This window comes from Ursus arctos, unplaced genomic scaffold (genome assembly GCF_023065955.2).
Source record: "Ursus arctos isolate Adak ecotype North America unplaced genomic scaffold, UrsArc2.0 scaffold_2, whole genome shotgun sequence".
NCBI classification, from domain to species: Eukaryota; Metazoa; Chordata; class Mammalia; order Carnivora; family Ursidae; genus Ursus; species Ursus arctos.
The window spans coordinates 2643623-2663437 of record NW_026622874.1 but is presented as its reverse complement, the minus strand read 5'-3'; the positions used below and the strand labels follow the sequence as shown (position 1 = coordinate 2663437).

The 19815-nt window shown below is 38.2% G+C and overlaps 1 protein-coding gene across 11 annotated transcripts in view; it reads right to left on the bottom strand.

The window, feature by feature from the left end:
- SDCCAG8 (SHH signaling and ciliogenesis regulator SDCCAG8) overlaps positions 1-19815 on the bottom strand; it is a 225179-nt gene that overhangs the window by 175579 nt on the left and 29785 nt on the right. For all 11 annotated transcript variants that reach the window (XM_026509571.4, XM_044388005.3, XM_048225154.2 and 8 more), the window contains 3 exons: positions 16272-16397; positions 10978-11118; positions 4463-4527 (listed from right to left, as the gene is read on the bottom strand). In XM_026509571.4, coding sequence (XP_026365356.2) covers positions 4463-4527; positions 10978-11118; positions 16272-16397 — 332 coding nt within the window. The remainder of the gene's footprint in view (positions 1-4462; positions 4528-10977; positions 11119-16271; positions 16398-19815) is intronic.

Sequence of the window (19815 nt, the reverse complement as noted above, 5' to 3'; positions counted from 1 at the left end):
CCTCTATCATTCCAGAGACAACTGCTACTATCATTTCTGGGTACTTACCTTAGGAGGAGCTCTGTTTACAATACCTAATTAAGTCGTACTGCAACCCTGAAACGTGAGGTTACCCTAATTGACACTTTGAGTAAAATGAGACCTGCATATATTAAATAATTAGCCCAAGTTCTTGTAAGATTTTAACACAGATTAGTCTGCCTCTTCATATCAGCTCTGTTTTCAAAGGATACGTCTCCATTATACTACCCACCGATCAAAAATAAAACACACATCCTAAGTCAAGGCAACATAACACAACATCCTTGAATTGAGGGAAATACCCGATTCCAAGTGTTAACCCTTAATATGTATAGAGTACCTTAGAAGCTCATGAGTCATTTATTGCTGCCCATTCTTCTTCAGGGGGAAAAAAAAACTTTAAAGAACTATCTAACCACAAAGTTCTGTAAGAACTATTTCAAAAGAAAGTAGGCTACTCTCTTCTTCTAGAAAGAAGTTATATAGAATCCATCGGTCATAAAGATTTATAAGTAGCAGCTATTAGCTGGAAATATGCAATCTGTTAAAGAAAAGGCTGAGGAAGTGTCTCTGTGTGTGTGTGTGTGTGTGTGTGTTTACTTTGTTTTACTATATGAAACAGTCCCTGGATGAAGTTCTTCAGGCTGACTTTTTAAGGATAAAATGACCAGTGTATGGATTGCATTCCTGCCCCCAGCCCTTCCCAGTAAAACTTTGGTAAAGTCAACTGGGACAATGGAGCTTGCACAGACATTCCTTTCCAACTGTATATTATATATATCTAAAAAACTTCTGTCTCATTGTTCGTGTATAGAAATGCAACTGATTTCTGAGCACTGATTTTGTATTCCACCACATTACTGAATTGCTCTATAACATCTAGTAGTTTGGGGGTGGAGTCTTTGGGTTTTCCATATAGAGTATCATGTCATCTACGAAGAGAGACAGTTTGACTTCTTCTTTGCTGATTTGAATACCTTTTATCCCTTTTTGTGGTCTGATTGCTGTTGCAAGAACTTCTAGTACTATGTTGAATAATAATGGTGAGAGTGGGCATCCTTGTCACGTTCCTGATCTTAAGGGAAAGGCTTTCAGCTTTTCCCCATTGAGAATGATAGTCACTGTAGGCTTTTCATAGATGGTTTTTATGAAATTGAGGAATGTACCCTCTATCCCTACACTCTGAAGTGTTTGGGGATCCCTCTTACATTGTTGGTGGGAATGCAAGTTGGTACAGCCACTTTGGAAAACAGTGTGGAGGTCCCTTAAAAAGTTAAAAATTGAGCTACCCTATGATCCAGCAATTGCACTACTGGGTATTTACCCCAAAGATACAGACGTAGTGAAGAGAGGGGCCATATGCACCCCAATGTTCATAGCAGCATTGTTCACAATAGCTAAATTGTGGAAGGAACCGAGATGCCCTTCAACAGATGACTGGATTAAGAAGATGTGGTCCATATGTACAATGGAATATTACTCAGCCATCAGAAAGAATGATTATACAACATTTGCAGCAACATGGACAGGACTGGACGAGATTATGCTAAGTGAAATAAGTCAAGCAGAGAAAGACAATTATCATATGGTTTCACTCATTTATGGAACATAAGAAATAGCAGGAAGATCGGTAGAAGAAAGGGAAGAAGGAAGGGGGGTAAACAGAAGGGGGAACGAACCATGAGAGACTATGGACTCTGGGAAACAAACTGAGGGCTTCAGAGAGGAGGGGGTGGGGGAATGGGATAGGCTGGTGATGCGTAGTAAGGAGGGCACGTATTGCATGGTGCACTGGGTGTTATACACAAGCAATGAATCATGGAATTTTACAGCAAAAACTAGGGATGTACTGTATGGTGACTAATATAACATAATAAAAAATTATATAAAAAAACCAAAACAAACAAAAAAAAAACCTTTCTAGCTTACAAAAGAGAAAATAGCCCTTAAATACATGGACTACTGAAAGCAGGCACTTTATCTCCACCTCAGTCAACTGTGTTGTCAGTTTCCGCTACACTCAGGGAGCTACAGCTATGCTAACTCGCTATCACAGAAGAGAGGCCGTGAACCAAGACACCGGGCTGTCACACACTACCTCCACTCTGGGATGTGGGGGCTTTCAGCAGCCTTGAGCAGGTGGGAAAGATCTGCAGGCAATCTAAGTGTTAAAAAAGCTAATCTAATGAAAAAGGAGCCATTTTTGCCCTATGCCTGAGATAATATCTCCAACATGGTAAGTTTTCTGTTTAAATATTGTATAGAAAAAGTCTGACTTTCAAATGCTTTGTAAAAAGAACTTGGGAAGCACATTCCAAAATCAAAGGGTCTCCATTACTATTTCTGTCAGTTTCAAATTCAAAACACTCAGGTAGATTTGATTACTTGAAGTGCCAAAAAAATTAAAAAGAAATAGATACCAGAAAGCTAGAGTTTCTGAGAATGGTGGTTTTATCTCTTTCTTGAAGAAAATGCCTCTTTAAATAATCTTAAGGTATACTAAAGGGAAAAGAAAGAAACAGAAGGTGCAGGGAACAAAGTCTAGTTCATTGCAAAGCGGTATTTTAATGTAATTAAAGATGGCACATTTGACTTATGAATGTGACAAAATAATTTAAAAAATGAAGAATCAGGGTGCCTGGGTGGCTCAGTCAGTTAAGCATCTGACTCTTGACTCTGGCTCAGGTCATGATCTCAGGGTTGCGGGATTGAGGCCCACGCCCAGCTCCACACTCAGCGTGGAGTCTGCTTAAGATCCTCTCTTTCCCTCTGCCCCTCCTCCCCCACTGTGCTCTCTTTCTCTCTCTCTCAAAAAAAAAAAAAAAAACAAATAAAACTGAAGAATCAAAACACAACAGAAATAAAAATATAACAAAGACAGATAAAAAGCAGAGAGCAAAAAATAGACCATTTTTTTTAAACATTAGGTCTTCACGAAAAAATAAAAGTCTCTATAGAAATCCTAACACTAGGGGCGCCTGGGTGGCACAGCAGTTAATTGTCTGCCTTCGGCTCAGGGCGTGCTCCCAGCGTTATGGGATCAAGCCCCGCATCAGGCTCCTCCGCTATGAGCCTGCTTCCTCTCCCACTCCCCCTGCTTGTGTTCCCTCTCTCGCTGGCTGTCTCTATCTGTGTTAAATAAATAAATAAAATCTTTAAAAAAAAAAAAAGAAATCCTAAAACTAATCTGGCTAAGATGTAAAGTGCATAAGAGCGTATTAAAAAATGAATGATAATGTGCATGAAAGCTATGAGTTCTGGTTCTGGGTATTACACTGCTTATGTCTCCAAACAATACATGGCCTGAAGATTTTGAAATTTTATTGTAAATTAGACTTAGTAAAATTATAAAAAGTATTTTAGTTTGTTTGATCGAAAAATATTTCACTGCTACTATTTAAAATCAGCTTTAACATCCCAAAAATCAATTCCTGGTATCCTGGTAACTCAGAGTGCATAATAAATCACTAATGGTTAATCTATAATAAATAGATTTTATTGGGACTTCTAAAAAACATGTCCAAAAGCACATGAAAACTTATTGTGTATACAGAAGTCCCCTCCTCCTATCCACAGTTCCACTTTCCTGAGCTGAGATGTGAGTGACGCAAGGTCAACCGAGGTCCAGAAGCAGATGACCCTCCTCCTGACAGACCATCTTCGGAAGGTCGGTGGCAGCCTGACAGTATGTCACATGTTGAACATCATTCCCCTCACTCCATTTCATCACACAGACATTTTAGATCTCCCATCATCTCAAGAAGGAGGATGAGTACAGGGCAATAAGATATTTTGAGAAACCACATTCTCATAACTCTTATTACAGTATACTGTTATAACTATTCTATTGTATTATTAGTTACTGTTGTTAATCTCTTACTAAATTAAGCTTTATCATAGGTATGTACATACATGAAAAAACAATATATATAAGGTTCAGTACTATCCAGAGTTCCAGGGCATCCACTGAGGGTCTTGGACTGTATCCCCCATGGAGAAGGGGAGACTAATATACTCATATTCATAATATACAGAAAAATACTCCAACTATTATTGTTATAATTTTAAATATTAGATTAAAATACCTATAAAGAAGAAAAATACTTGCTTATAATTTGAAAACTAGAATTTTTTAGTATTTTATTTTAAAAGCATAATTTCTATCAGAGCAGCTCATGATTCTTACTTCTATGAGAAAACAAATATTTCATAACCGATGAAGGAATAAAATTTATAATTTAGCTTACAGTTCTTTGAATTGGGACTTCACAATTTTATGCCCCACTTCCTTTAATAACCTGAGGATATTTCTTACACTGAACATAAAATGTCAACAAGTAATTCTTGAATTGAGTAAAACTAGCATGTCAGCAAACATTCAAATACATTTTAAGATCATTATGCTTTTGCTCAAATTTTTAAATGGACGATGATACTTTACCTCAAAAACTTCAGTTGAGATTCCAGGATCTCACCCTTTTCTTCATAAGTAAGTTTTAGCCTCTCCTTTGGAAAAGAAAACAAAAAGTGTACATTTTCTCCATGCCCAGTGCTTTATCAGGAAGTTTTAATTATTGATATTAAACTCAACTTTTATCCTTTTACCCAAGAGGAAAAATAATGTGTCCTCTCAAGAAGCACTTTCCCTAGTTCACCCAAACTTTTGTACTTTTTTTTTTGAGTGTATACCCACAAAGAACTACAGAGTCATAAAATGGTTATTACTGCCCCTGCCCCCACCAATTTTCTTCAAAAATGCATACATTAGATCTTACTTTTAAAAGTGTGACTCTGGGGAAAAAACAATTTTAACCTATAAGGTCCATGATGGCAAGGATCAAATCTTACTAGAATCCCCCACTGTGATTGCTGCATATTGACATACAATACATGAGTGCTGGATGAATGATAAAAGGAAAGGTATAAATCACAATAAATGACAGACCAAACGGATATGCGAGCTACAGGGGACTGCTGGCATCCCACTATTCTTTCATTCAACCAATATTTATTGGGTATCAAAAATGAAAATGCCAATTGACGGGGACAATTTCAATTATATATAATTCACTCCAGGGAGGTATATAGAAGATAAACTGAAATCAGAGATACAGGAACTTGTAATTCAGGTTAAGGGAAATAAAGAAGGGGGCGCCTGGGTGGCTCAGTCGGTTAAGCATCTGCCTTTGGCTCAGGTCATGGTCTCAGGGTCCTGGGATCGAGTCCTGCATCGGGCTCCATGCCCAGCGGGGAGTCAGCTTCTTCCTCTGCCTCTGCCTGCTGCTCCCCCTGTGTGCTCTCTCTCTGTCTAATAAATAAGTAAAAATAAATAAATAAAATAAAATAAAATAAAATAATTTAAAAAAGAGAGAAATAAAGGTGGCTTCCTGGAAGAAGCACTGATACTTAAAGGATTAACTTCCAACACAGCAAAAGGCACAGAGGCTGGAGAAAACAATTCTGCATGTTTGGCGGTAAGTGGATCTGTTTCTACTTACAAATACAATGCTAGATGAAAGAATGGATAGAGATGGCTGAACAGGTGAGAATGGGCTATAAGAAGAGTAAACACACAAGACCTTTACCCAGATAACTCATGTAATCTCCATGTAATAGAGGCATTGGCTACACATTGAAAACTTTATCAGATTTGAATCTCAAGTCACTTTGAAGCGTGGAAAAGGGAAGACCAATGAAGAAGTGCAATGCAACAACAAAGGGAAGAGATAAGCACACAAGTAAGAGTAATCCAACAGTAAGGATAGAAGAGAAACAATGTAGTACGGGGCTATATAAAACCAAAACTGACACAAGTTTATAATTTCATAGATAATAGGGGAGAAAAATACATTAAAAATAATCCTGAGTTTTTGCAATTGAGCCATCAGGTGAATGCTGATGCTAAAATGTTTTTCAGACTGATAAAATAAGGTAAAATGGAATCATAAAAACATTCAACTGATTCAAAAGAAGGCAAGGCGGGGGAGAAAAAAAGTAACAGATAGGGGAAAAAAAGCCAAATAGTAAGATAGTGGACTTAAACCCAAGTATATAAATAATCACATTTAAAAAGCAGATATTATTAGATTGGATAGGAAAGCAAAACTCAGCTGTATGTTATCCACAAGAAACCCACAATAAATATGAAGATACACATGTATTAAAAGTAAAAGGATAAAAAATATACCACACTGACACTACTCAAAAGAAAGTAGGAGTTGGCCAAAATACAAAACCACGTGTTCGCCTCTATATCATCAATGAGGACTTAGAAATGAAAATTTGAAAGTATTTATATCATTTATGATAATATCAAAGATAACTAATCTAGGAATAATTCTACTGAAAGACATGCAAGACCTTTACTCAGAAAATTGTAAAAGATTACTGACAAAAATTAAAGATGATCTAAATAAATAGAGTGATCTGTAAGTTTAAAGGATTAGATGAGGGACGCCTGGGTGGCTCAGTCAGTTAAGCATCTGCCTTCAGCTCAGGTCATGATCTCAGGGTCCTAGGATCCTGTCCCTCATCAGGCTCCTTGCTCAGTGGGGAGTCTGCTTCTCCCTCTGCTGCTCCCCCTGCTTGTGCTCTCTCTGTCCCTCTCACTCTCTCTGACAAATAAATAAATAAGATCTTTAAAAATAAATAAATAAAGATATCTTCTCCCCCAAGTGACTTATAGCTTAAAGACGATCTCAATCAAAGCCTCATAATGGCTTCTGGAACTTGACAAATTAATTCTAAAATGTATTTGGAAATACAAAAGGCCAGACATAAGACACTTTTTTATTTTTTTTTAAGATTTATTTATTTATTTTACAGAGAGAAAGAGAGAGAGTGGGTGAGCAAGCATAAGTGGGAGAGACATGGGGCTTGATCTCACAACCCTGAGATCACAACCTGAGCCAAAACCACGAGTCAGACATTCAACTGACTGCACCACCCAGGTACCTCCAGAAATAAGATGCTCTTGAGGACAAAGTACGATGTTGGAAGATGTTGTGTGTAGTCCACTAGGTATAGAGTTGTAACAATCAAGAAAGGATGATATTAACACAAAAACCAAACACAGAGACCAGACATATATATACATTTATGACAAAGATACCAGACAAAGGACTGTCTTTTTGACAAATGGTACTTAGATATATATAAATAACCATGTGGGAAAAGAACAAAATATGACGCCTACACAACACATCATAAACAAAATACAGACTGGTAGACTGTGGATTTAAATGTTAAAAGCAAGACTATAAAGCTTCTGGAAAATAATATAAGAGAATATCTTTATGACCTGGGGCAGGGAAACACTTTTGATATAGGATACAGAGAATAGAGGGGAAAAACAGATTACATTAAAATTAAGAAATTTTAGTCATGAAGAAAGAGAAAAGAGAAAGAGAGAAAAAGAGGGAAAGAAAGAAAGAAAACTATCCGGACAATTATAAGGCAAGCCACAGAGTGGGAAAATATATTTACAATAGATATAACCAACAAAGGGTTTATATCCAGAATACATAAAGAAGTTAAAAAAAATGTCAAATAACTCAAAATAATGGGTAGGATGTTTGAACACATAGGAAGACACTGATAAATACATGAAAAGATATTCAATCGCATGAGTAATCAGAGAAATACAAATGAAAATCACAATGAGATAGCAGTACAAGCCCACCAGAAAAACTGACAATATAATGTGTTGGGGGGATATGGAGCAATGGTGTCACTCCTATGCTGCTGAGGGCTGTAAACTGATAAAAACCACCCAAAAAGCTCACCCTAACCACTCAATGTGAACATACACATATCCCAAGACTGGCAATTCCAATCCAAAGTACGCACATAAATGTGTGTCATGAACACCAACAGACATATTAAAGAATGTCCACAGCAGCAATATTCACAATAGCCCCAAACAGGAAACAAGACAAAAATCCATCAATAGTAGAATCAATAAGTGAATTGTAGTATATTTATACAGTAGACCCACCAGTGAAAATGAACAAACTTCTGTCATATGCAACAATGTGCATGAATCTAACAAATGTAAGGTTGAACAAAATAAGCCAGACACAAAAAAATACATACTATGTGGCCCCATTTATACAATGCTTAAAAAAAAAAAAAATAGGCAGGTATCAACTAGTGGCTAGAGATCCTGCTTGGACAATTTTCACAAAAGTCAAGATAGTGATTAGCTCTAAGGGAATGAGGGGCAGTGATTGGGAGGGGGCACAAAGAGGGCTTCTGGGACATGGCAGTGCTACAAATCTTACAGGTGACAATCACATGGGTATTCATTTGAAGATAAATCATTAAGCTGCACAGTTTTGTTTTGCATGCTCTTCTGAATGTATGTTAAATTGGGTCATCAGCAAGTAAAGGAGGTACGTAGTATAGAAACCAAACCCTATGTTGGGCTCCGCACTGAGCAAGGAGCCTGCTTAAGATTCTCTTTCTGCCTCTCCCCTTTCCCCACAACTCATGCACTCTCTCTTAAAAAAAAAAAAAAAAAGATGGGAGGTAGTAAAGCATGTATTCTGGTGAGAATAACCCAGTAAAGAGGGAGGAAAGACATAAGAACAAGAGGAGGTAAGTTCAAGAGTGAAACCCTTGGAAACAGTGGGGAAGATTTGGGACATAGGCACACAGATGCAGGGACTGACCTTTGACACACACTAGATACAAATGAATCTGTAACATTATAAACACGACACTGGGAGGAGACATAAGAGAGAAATAAATTCTAATGTGGGTAAAGCAGGAGCAGAAGCATGTGATCAAGGAAGGTGGAATGGGAGGGGGCATCTGAATAAATCCTTGCCGGTAGGTAGAAGGTAAGGAAACATTTTAGGTCAGGAGTTCTGCATAAACCACAGCCAGGAATGCAAAAAGAAAAGGGGGGTAATAAGTTTATGGAGTAGTTAAGGAGTGAGTGGTCTGTGTGTCTACAGTAATATTTGAAAGACTGACAGAAAACAGAAAAAAACTATAACACCTAGAGATGTTAATGAGACTGAACTATGATGCAACCTATTTTTCCATGGCACCCTCCATTTACAGTGACATTTTTACATTTCCATCATTATTGATCAATTCTGCCAAGTCAAATTCAATGCAAAGAAAAATTCAAACAAGAAGAGGAAAGGCCTGTTACACAGATCAAAAGACTGGAAAGTATCATTTGATCTGAAAATAAAATTATTTTCGACTTTGGGAAGTGAGGACATTCAAGACCAGCTGTGTAGATGAGGGAATTCAGAAAGCCACAAGCAAGCCCAGGGAAGACACATGCTCAGTCCTGAGAAGACCTTAAGCTTTCACCTCAAGCTGATCTCTAGGCTCAGAGGAAGCCCAGCCACATGGTGAAGGAGTGCCCCAGCAGAGCCAATCTGCAAAGACTGGCAGAGGTGGCTATTCTTCTTTGTTTTTTTGTGTGCAAGTATTTTTTTTTTGGTGGTTTGTTTACTTATTTTAGCTCCTGGCATTCAAGGAAATCTCTGTCAAAATTAGCTGAACATGAGCTAATGAAACAGAGACTTCAGTGATCACACACGACAAGGAATAGTCTACAAAAGTGATTTGGAAAAGTCTCAAAACAAAAGGACAACATAGCGTTCAACAATAAAAGATAAAACCTATGGGGAACTGGGGTATTGGATTTCCAGAGTTACCACAGTATAATAGTTCATTTCAATGTCCACTTTTCAACCAAAAAAAACTCACAAAACATAAAAAGAACCAGGAAAATATGGCCCACTTAGAGGTACAAAATAAATGCAGAAACCACCCTTAAAAAATCTATAGATACATGGGGCACCTACGGTGGCTCAGTCATTAAGCGTCTGCCTTCGGCTCAGGTCATGATCCCAGGGTTCTGGGATCGAGCCCTGCATCTGGTCCCTGCTTACTGGGGAGCCTGTTTCTCTCTCCCCCACTCCCCCTGCTTGTGTTCCTGCTCTTGCTGTCTTTCTCTCTATCAAATAAATAAATAAAAATCTTAAAAAAAAAAAATCTAAAGATACTGGGCCTACTAGACAAACATTTTAAAACAATGGTCTTAAATATGCTCAAAGAGCTAAGAGAAAACATGGCCAAAGAACTAAAAGGAATAAGGAAAACAACTGTACACCTCGAACTAATATAACACTCTATGCTTACTGGAATTAAAATTAAATAAAGAAATCAAATTATAAAAGGAACTAAATACAAATCTGGAGCTGAAAAGTACAACAACTGAAATGAAAAATTCCTAAAGGCATAGAAGAGCAGATTTGAGCAGCAGAACAAAGAATCAGCAAACTTGAAATAGAGCAGTGAAAATGATTGAGTCTGAGGAGCAGAAAAAGGAAAGAACGAATTACTATATGATCCAACCATTCCCTTTCTGGTTATATGCCCAAGAGAAGAGAAAGTAGGGACGAAAACAGATACTTGTGCATTGATGTTCACGATAGCTTTATTCACAAGAGCCAAAAGGCAGTGAACTAAAAGTTCATGAGCAAATGAATGGATAAACGAAGTGTGGTGTATTACGTAAATGGAATATTACTCACCCTTAAAAAGGCATGATATTTTGATATGTGCTACACCACTGATGAACCTTGAAAACATTATGCTACATGAAACATGCCAGACACAAAAGGACAGGCACCTAGACTAGGCAAATTTATAGAGACGGAAAGTAGAAGAGGTCTCCAGGGTTTGGGAGAAGAGGGGAATGGAAGTTATTATTTCATGGCTATAGAGCTTTTGCTTGGGATGATAAAAATTCTGGAAATGGACAGTGTTGTGCACTGTGATTGTATTTAATGCAAATGAATTATACACTTATGATAGTTAAATGATAGATGTTAAAATGGCAAAAGCGCTAAATTTAATGGTATGTATACCACAATAAAAAAATACGTAAAAAGTAGATGCATAAGAGAAAAGCACCCAAATTCTCACCAGTTCTAGCTTCCATTTCTCAGCCTCACCAGCAGATGGACCTTTGACGGCATCTGCATTGCCCTGGGAGAATCGCCTCTTGGCAGTTTCATCCGCCCCAGAGTCTTCACCTGTTGTCATCCAAGAATTCTGCAGGTTTCCCTAAAATAAAATGTATGAGTAATTACAACTGGCATTTAACTTTAAGACAACATGCATGCTTTACAAATGGAACACTGATTCTCATCTGTGATGAAAGGAATACAAGAGCAGATGCTTCTAAACTACACATCAAGAATGATCTTACATTTTCAGGCTATTAGGGTCATATTCCACAAGTGTTACAAAGTCAGATTCCTACAGCCACAGGCAATAATGTAAATGAGCAAAGAGGGCTGGCAGCTAGTGTTTCAACAAATGAACTTCTCTCTTACTTCTCTGGAGACATATATTCTCAAAACACACAGCCCTCTCTTAGTTTCATTCTCCACCTTTCATAAAGGCATGACAAATAATAATGTTAATACCTGTGGTGTTTACTATGTGCCAGACACTGTTTATGTGTTTCATATATATATTAACTCATTTAATCACTATAACAACCGTATAAGTTTCATTGTTATCTCCATTTTACAGAAGAGGAAATTGGGGTGCCTGGGTGGCTTAGGCAGCTAAGTATCTGACTCTTGATTTTGGCTCAGGGTCGTGAGATCCAGCCCCACATCAGGATCTGGGCTCAGTGGGGAGTCTGTTTGAGATTCTCTCTCTCCCTCTCCCTCTACCCCTCCCCCCTACAGTGTTTGTTCATGCACACACTCTATCTCTAAATTAAATAAATAAATCTTTTTAAAAAAGAGGAAACTGAGTCACACTGAGTAACTTGTAAGAGTCACAGAGGTAGGAAGTAACTAATAAGCAGCAGAGCTAGGATCTGAACCCTGGCAATCTAGTTCCCTAGTCCATGCCCCAAACCACTACACTCTCCTGCCTTTCCAGAAAAATATTTATCTTCAATAAGAAAAATAGTACATGGAGATAAACAGAACTGAGATAAAGCCTGGATGTCAGGGACTCACAAAGGAGTGGTAGGGACCATGACAAATGATCTGAAAGTTGCAGCAACTACTCAGTTCCAGGCAAGTGGTGCCATGTGTGAATACAAACTCATATTCAAAAAAATCTTCTGATTTTTTTAAAAAAATAAGCCAGATATCTGGCTTTTCATTTGAAACACTACTAAATACTGGTTCATAGTTCATCAAACAAAACACGCCTATAGACCACATTTGGTGTATACCCCATTGTGTCTGCACCTCCCGTACCTTCTCAACATTCAATGACATATGCAGCCCAAAGAGCTGGGTAATTTGTGTGTACAAGGACTGAAATATTAATCTAATTCAACAAATTATTACTGAACTCTTGCTAAGGGCCAAAGGATATGGTAGTACTCACAAGAGAAGACAGGTCCCAAACACAGAACTGTAGTGTCACATCATGCTAGAATGAGCTACACTGCATTCATCCCAAATAGTATTCTGAGTGCCCATTCCATATTCTTCTGGAAGTTCAGTTTAATGCAAACATTTGTGTATGATACCTCCTATGTTCAGGCACTGTGCTAAGAGCTTGGATGGTAAAAATGAGCAAGACCAACCTTATCCTCAAGACAAACCCCTAAGCAGATAATTTCAATTTAATAAGATAAGTGCTAGGCCAGAGGTGTGCGTGGGAGACTATGTGAAAATAGAGGAGGGGCACTAAGAACAACCAGAGATTCAAGGAGGGTTTTCTGGGGAAGTGTTGACACTGGTGTGATATCTTGGATGAGAAAGTGAGCTAGATGACAGGAGCATGCCAGGAAGAAAAACATTATGGGGAAAGTCACGGACGTGTGAAAAAGTATGGTGCCTACAGGAGACTCACGCATTTCAGAATTACTAGAGATTGAAGCACAAAACAACGCATATCAAAATGTCAAGTCAGAGAGTCAAATACGGGTCTGGAAAATACAGTATAACAAGTTTGAACTTGATTTTGTAGGTAAGGACAAATCTCTCAAGATCTGCGTGCAAAGTTGCCTTAGAGAATTATGAAGAACAGCAGTACTAATCGCCTATAGAGGAACTGGAAAAAGTACGTACACCACAGATCACTGACTTACGACATAAAATATTGTCATTCTTTGGAAAGAAGTGCTAGTCTAATTGACACTTTGCGCTTTCACAGATAACATTTAAGAACCTGAATGGTATTTGACCAAAACTTAAAAAATCGAATTACATTTACATCCCTGGAGATCACCAAAAACCTTTGATTTCTTAATTGAGGGGAGGGGTGGTAGAGAGGGCATGAAAGTAGACATAGAAGGATATGACTCAGAAATGTTCTGCTTTAAAAAAAATCTCCTAGATCTTTGCATGAATACACATGCCAAAATTTCTTTTTTTTTTTTTTAAAGATGTATTTATTTGTCTGAGGGCAGGGAGGGGCAGAGTGAGTCCCAAGCAGTCTCCATGCAGAGCACAGAGCCTGACTTACAGCTCAATCTCACAACCCTGAGATTAGGACCTAAGCCAAAACCAAGAGTTGGACACTCAGCTGACTGCACCACCCAGTTGCCCCCAAAATTTCTAATAAATAGCATATTTTAATTTTTTGAACTCTGAAGAAAAGCTCTCCATGAAGAGAAATTTCACTTAAAAAATGATGGCAAATGAAGATGGAAATGGCTGTAGTTTTGAAAAAATAACCTGCTTGTTTCTTCAACCACTGGGTCATACTGTAGGCTAAGTGCTAAGCATCATGTAGGCTACCACCCAAGTCCAAGGCTAAAACTCAGGAAAAATAAAGAGGATGCTCCTCTCTTCTGGGGAGAATCTTCTACCCCATGGCAAACAAAGGTACTTTGGTTAAATACTGAAAAGCTATTCCTAACTTATGCAGAAAGACAGTATAACTCAAGGCTAGGCACATGCACCTGGGGAGTTAGACAGCCGCATGCTTGAATCCTAGCTTTGCCATTTGCTAGCCTTGTGACATTAGTAGAGTTGCTTTGTTTACTTAACCGCCCTGTACCTTAATTTACTCATCTGAAAACAGACACAACACCTGCCTGCCTTTCCTACTATAAACCTGAAATAATTGAATGTAAATAAAGTGCTTGACATAGTGTCTGCCACATCAAAACATGTAGTCATCAAAAAGTATTAATCATTACTATATAACTATTTTAATTATTTTTCAAAAGAAGGCATTAAGAAATCCTGAAAATTTATATTCAAATCCGCCAATAGCTGTGGCAAGATCGACCATCAGTGCGGTAATAGACTCAGTAAAAAGAGTTCAGAATTAAAAAAAAAAAAGAAAATGTCTCTTGATGTGTTTATATTTAAGATATTCTAAAAAGTTTCATTTATACTAAAACTCTGAACACAACACCAAGCATACATTGCTGAAATGCCTCAATTCACCTATACATGCAAAAAAGCAGCAGGGGTAGTAATTCTACAACAACAAAATATCACAGAAGACTAACATTAAAATAGGTATCAAGGTCTCCTGACACATGTGCAACAATCATGTTGATTGTTTGCATTATATTTTAGTTCACGTGAATGTTTAAAAAAACATTCTGCAACTTTGTTTTTTCCATAACATATGGCTATAAATTTCTTCGGCAAGTTTCCTTTGTTCCTATAGCAGAGCATGTGTGCTTGCACATTGTTTCCTTCCCCTTCTGTGTTACTCACTTCTCTTGCCCTCTGGTTCACTTGTCTGACTAATTTCCTTTCTCACTTCACTTCCCCTTCTTCCACTTCTTTGTCATTGCACAAATACCGAAGTCTATGAATAATCAAGTCACTGTTTGCTGAGTGACTACGTATTTGGAAGAAAAGCAAAAGAATATATTTTTTAAACGAGCTACATTGAGGTACTTTTTATATGGCTCTATCATCTTCAAATTGACATTAAAATCGTAAGCGACTAAGATGGAATTTTTAACTACTAACATTGATAATAAGTAATATCATAATATAAACTTTCGAAAAACTCTTCTGATGAAGGGAAAAGAGCTGGACACAAACTGAAACATTCCGCAGAAAAATAAACTGAAATACTGATCAGCCCACTTTGCCATTCAGATTTAACACAATCGGCCACTTCTAAATAGGAAATTCTAACACAGAACTCAAGGATTACAAATGAGACATTGGGTCAGGTCAACAACAACCAAAAAACTTCAAAATAAAAAATTAGAGGACACCTAGGTAAAACATTAAGACACTCATATTTTTTCTTAATCAGAACTGATTCACCAATGACAACTAAGTCAAAATCACCAAAATCCACTGTAAAATAAAGCTGCAAGAGGCAAGTAGTAACACTTCCCCATGGAATACTGAATTGTTTTCAAGAAGCAGAACAAACTGTGATTAACTGTGTCCTAGAGCAAGAGTAAATGACATTTCTAATGCAACAGTATCTCCAACAAGTCATAAGGAGATATTAAGTTTAAACGCTACTTAAATATCATCACAAGAATTTTGTGTTGTACAATTACAGACATCAGTGAATCCACTGTTCTTCAAAATGTGGCACATTGATACTAGAATCACTTAGGCAACGTGTTAAAAAATTCATATTTTTAACTCAAGGACCCAACGTAAACCCACTGAATCAGACTTGCAGGGGAGGGTGCTCAGGAGTCTACACTGCCAACAAGCATCCCAAGTGAGAGTTAGTCACATTAAAGATTGAGAACAGCTAATATAGAAGTATCTTCTCAAATTGCCAATGAACAGAGGACACATGAGGTGAAGCCATGTTTGAAAGCCCCATCACATTATTCGTGAAACCCCCAGCTTATTAGGGACGACGGGAAACTCACATGCTGATCCTGGCACCCTCCGGCCAGCGCTCGCTCTGCTACCCCATGCTGCCAATTAGAATTCTTAGGATTCAGAGCACAAGGAAAATTTAGAGAAATACACCAGAAATCTAAGCTACAGTTAGAAAGTTTCTGGATTTAACCAAGTCCTTCCTACATGACCTGCTTCCTGCTTCGGACCTGCTGTTTCCATATGGCAAAAACATAAACGGTATGTATACTCAGAGAGGAAATCAGCATAGATATTTGGCATCTGAGGATTCATTCCACCATGGTGAATCTCAATTTTTGAGGCCCCAAGTAACAGCATGGTACGTTTGCCAAAATTCAAGTTAAGAATTCCAGAAGTTCAGAAGGCTGGGGGAGAGGGTAGGAAGGAGCATTCAAAATAAAATATCATTTATGGTTTGAAAAAAATGCTCACAGATGCATCCAGAAGTGTTTGTTCCCTCATTGCTTCCTCTTGTCTCTGAGATTTCAGCTCTTGTTGGAGCCTTTCATTTTCAAGCACGACTACTTGTACCCTATTTTTCATTCCAGAGAGTTCCTCCTGTAAAAAGCAGAAACAAAAATGCCAACTACATTAAGCATTTTTAAGCAGTGTTAATCACTGATTACTAGATGATCCAACATGATACAAAGCACGGAAAATGTGCTCTCTATCCATTTTCTGAAATATTGTAATTATACTTAGACAAATAAAGCAACTCAAACATTAGCTAACAAACAAAAAGAAGCCTGGGGAATATCGTAAAGAGCCTGCCAATGGCCATATCACAGAAATGCGTGGTTCTGACAGTTTTTTTGTAGGCTTCTAGAAAGACTTTAATTAAAGGGGTTATCTAAAAAACTTTTAAGAATCAGGTAGACTTTTAAACAATAAGGTGAGATATAGTATTATTCCTCGAATGCCGACAACTTGTTGAACCTAACAGAGGATTAAATGGACAACAGAGGACTCTGAGGTAGGCATGGAAAGTTAGAATATTTAGCCATGACTGGTAGCCAGATGGAGCGAAATTATGAGTGAGATAGTTTGGTGGAGAGTTCTAAAAGAGTGTTACTCTGGCCCTGCAGGCAATAAGATAAGGGATTACAATAAATAACAATTAGAATAGCCATTGAGTGGCATCTCACTCTGAAAAAAAGGTAAAAAATATCAATACATTCATGGCATACTACTTCATTACCGGTGTAATAAAAAGCTATTACGCAATACATGCAAATTCCCTTTCAATCATTTTATTCAGAAAAAAGCCAAAACCCAAGTCTATAATTGAAAGCTTTAACTAAAAAAATATTGCAGGCTTCCAATTTTTGGTCTGGAATATAATGAGCTTGGAAGACATCATTCACAACAAGAGAAAAGCTGAACACACCAAAAAAATCAACCACTCTTCTTAAATCCGTAAGAGAATTGAGGTCACAGGGAAAACAGCCATCCCCCAAATTGGACGGACAGACAGACAGGCGTTCCTGAGAATCACAACCTACCTGAGCAGAAACTTCCAGGGGAACCAGTGCTGGGAAGGAAAATGGAAAGCGTAATTGGAAGCTCAGGGTAGACAAGTTTGAGGGTTAAAAACTCCAGAAAGACCATCTTATTTTTATTTATTTATTTTTAGTTTTTATTTTTTTAAAGTTCCATGATTCATTACTTGCGTATAACACCCAGTGCACCATGCAATACGTACCCGCCTTACTACCCATCACCAGCCTATCCCATTCCCCCACCCCCGAAGCCCTCAGTTTGTTTCCCAGAGTCCACAGTCTCTCATGGTTCATTCCCCCTCTAGAAGGACCATCTTAAAGGGATTCCTATACTTTTGTGAGTTTTATCTACCAGGTTCTTACAGCAAAGACTAGAGAAAAATCCCTTCAAGCTTCCTCTAGGAGGAGAGGAAAAGTAGCCATTTTGAAATATGCACAAAGCATTTCTGTTCTTAAAAAGGCCTGCCTCAAGAGAAAGTATTTTATCAGAGCCTAAAGAGCTGGGGTTTTTCACAACCCAACTGCCCTGCCCTCAGGAAGGGAAATACCCAACTCCAGTTCCCTCTAGCCCTCCCACCTCACTTAGGGGGACAGGGTGACTGAGAAGCAGTTGTGAAGGTCAAAGCTAGTGGGCCCAGACTCACTAAAAGACTGAGACCTAATCATAGAACTATAAAATGCTTCCCCTAATCTCACACCTACCACCCTGTCAAAAGGGCACCTACAAATAACAAGGGAATACACTAAAATAACCGTGTATCTCAGACTATAGTTAAGAAAAATTCTCAAGAGAAGCCCAAAGACAACAACTAGAAGAAATTTTAACCTCTGACAACTGTAGTAACACCAAACAGTAAACACAGCCTAACTCCTACCACAATAAACATAATATCTCACACTAAACAGTTCCTTTTACCCACTACCTCATGGCCAGCATTCAACAAAAAATTAGAAAGCACACTAAAAGACTTAAACACAGTTTAAAGAGACAGTGCAAGCACAGAACCAGACTCGAATATGGCAGCAGTGTTGGAATTATCAGATTGGGAGTTTAAAATAATTACGATTAATATGTTAAAGCGTCTAATGGAAAAAGTGGACCACATGAAAGGACCAATGGGAAATATAAGCAGAAATGGAGAGAAAGAAAGAACCAAAGTGCTGGAAATCAAAAACACCATAATAGAAATGATGAATGCCTTTGATGGCCTCATTAATAGACTGGACACAACCAAGAAAAGAATTGAGGAACGTGAAGAACTGCCAATAGACATTTCCCAACCTTGACTTGGAGTGCAGGAAGATGGCGGACCAGATGTCACAGCTGGAATGCAGCATCCAGACCATAATCAACATCTTCCACCAGTACTCTGTGCGGCTAGGGCACCCGGACACACTCAACCAGAAAGAACTGAAACAGCTTGTGAAAAAGGAGCTGCCAAACTTCCTCAAGAAGCAGAAGAAGAATGACAATGCCATAAACAAGATCATGGAGGACCTGGACACAAATGGAGACAAGTAGCTGAACTTCGAGGAGTTCTCAAAGTGGGCAGGCTGACGGTAGCCTCTCATGAGGAGATATGCAAGAATGCCCCTGAAGGAGAAGGCCACAGCCACGGGCCAGGCTTTGGGGAGAGTGGCCAGGGCCACTGCCATAGCCACGGTGGCCATGGCCATGGCCACAGCCACTAATCAGGAGGCCAGGACACCCTGCCCCTGCCTAACTAGGGCCACAGAGAGGCCAAACTACCTTAGCTAGGGGGCTGGGGGGCTTCCTCCAAGCCAAAAAAAAAAAAAAAGAAATTTCCCAAACTAAAAGGCAAGGAGAAAAAAAGAATGAAAAAGAACAGAATATCCAAGAAATGTGGGACAATTATAAAAGGTGACAAAGAGAGAAAGGACAAGAAGAAATATTTGAAGCAATAACAACCGAGAATTTTCCAAAAGGAGAAAAAAAGAATGAAAAAGAACAGAATATCCAAGAAATGTGGGATAATTATAAAAGGTGACAAAGAGAGAAAGGACAAGAAGAAATATTTGAAGCAATAACAACCGAGAATTTTCCAAAATGGTATCACCAAACCACAGATTCAGGAAGCTCAGAGAACACCAAGCAGTAAAAAATAAACCAAAAAATCTATACCTAGGCATATCATATTCAAACTGCAGAAAATTAAAGACAAACAGAAAATCTTTAAGGAAATCAGAAATCAAGGTTTTCTTCAGAAACCCTGCAAACAAGAAGACAACAGAATGAAATATTGAAGTATTGAAAGGAAAAAATTCACCAACCTAGAATGCTGTATTCAGGCAAATTACCCTTCAAAGGTGAAAGGAAAATAAAGACTTCCTCAGATAAACAAAAATTGAGGAAATTTGTCTCCAGTAGACCTGCCTTGCAAGAAATGTTAAATGTTCTTCAGAAAGGAGGGAAATAATAGAGGTTATAAACTCAGCTGTACACAACAAGGAAAGAG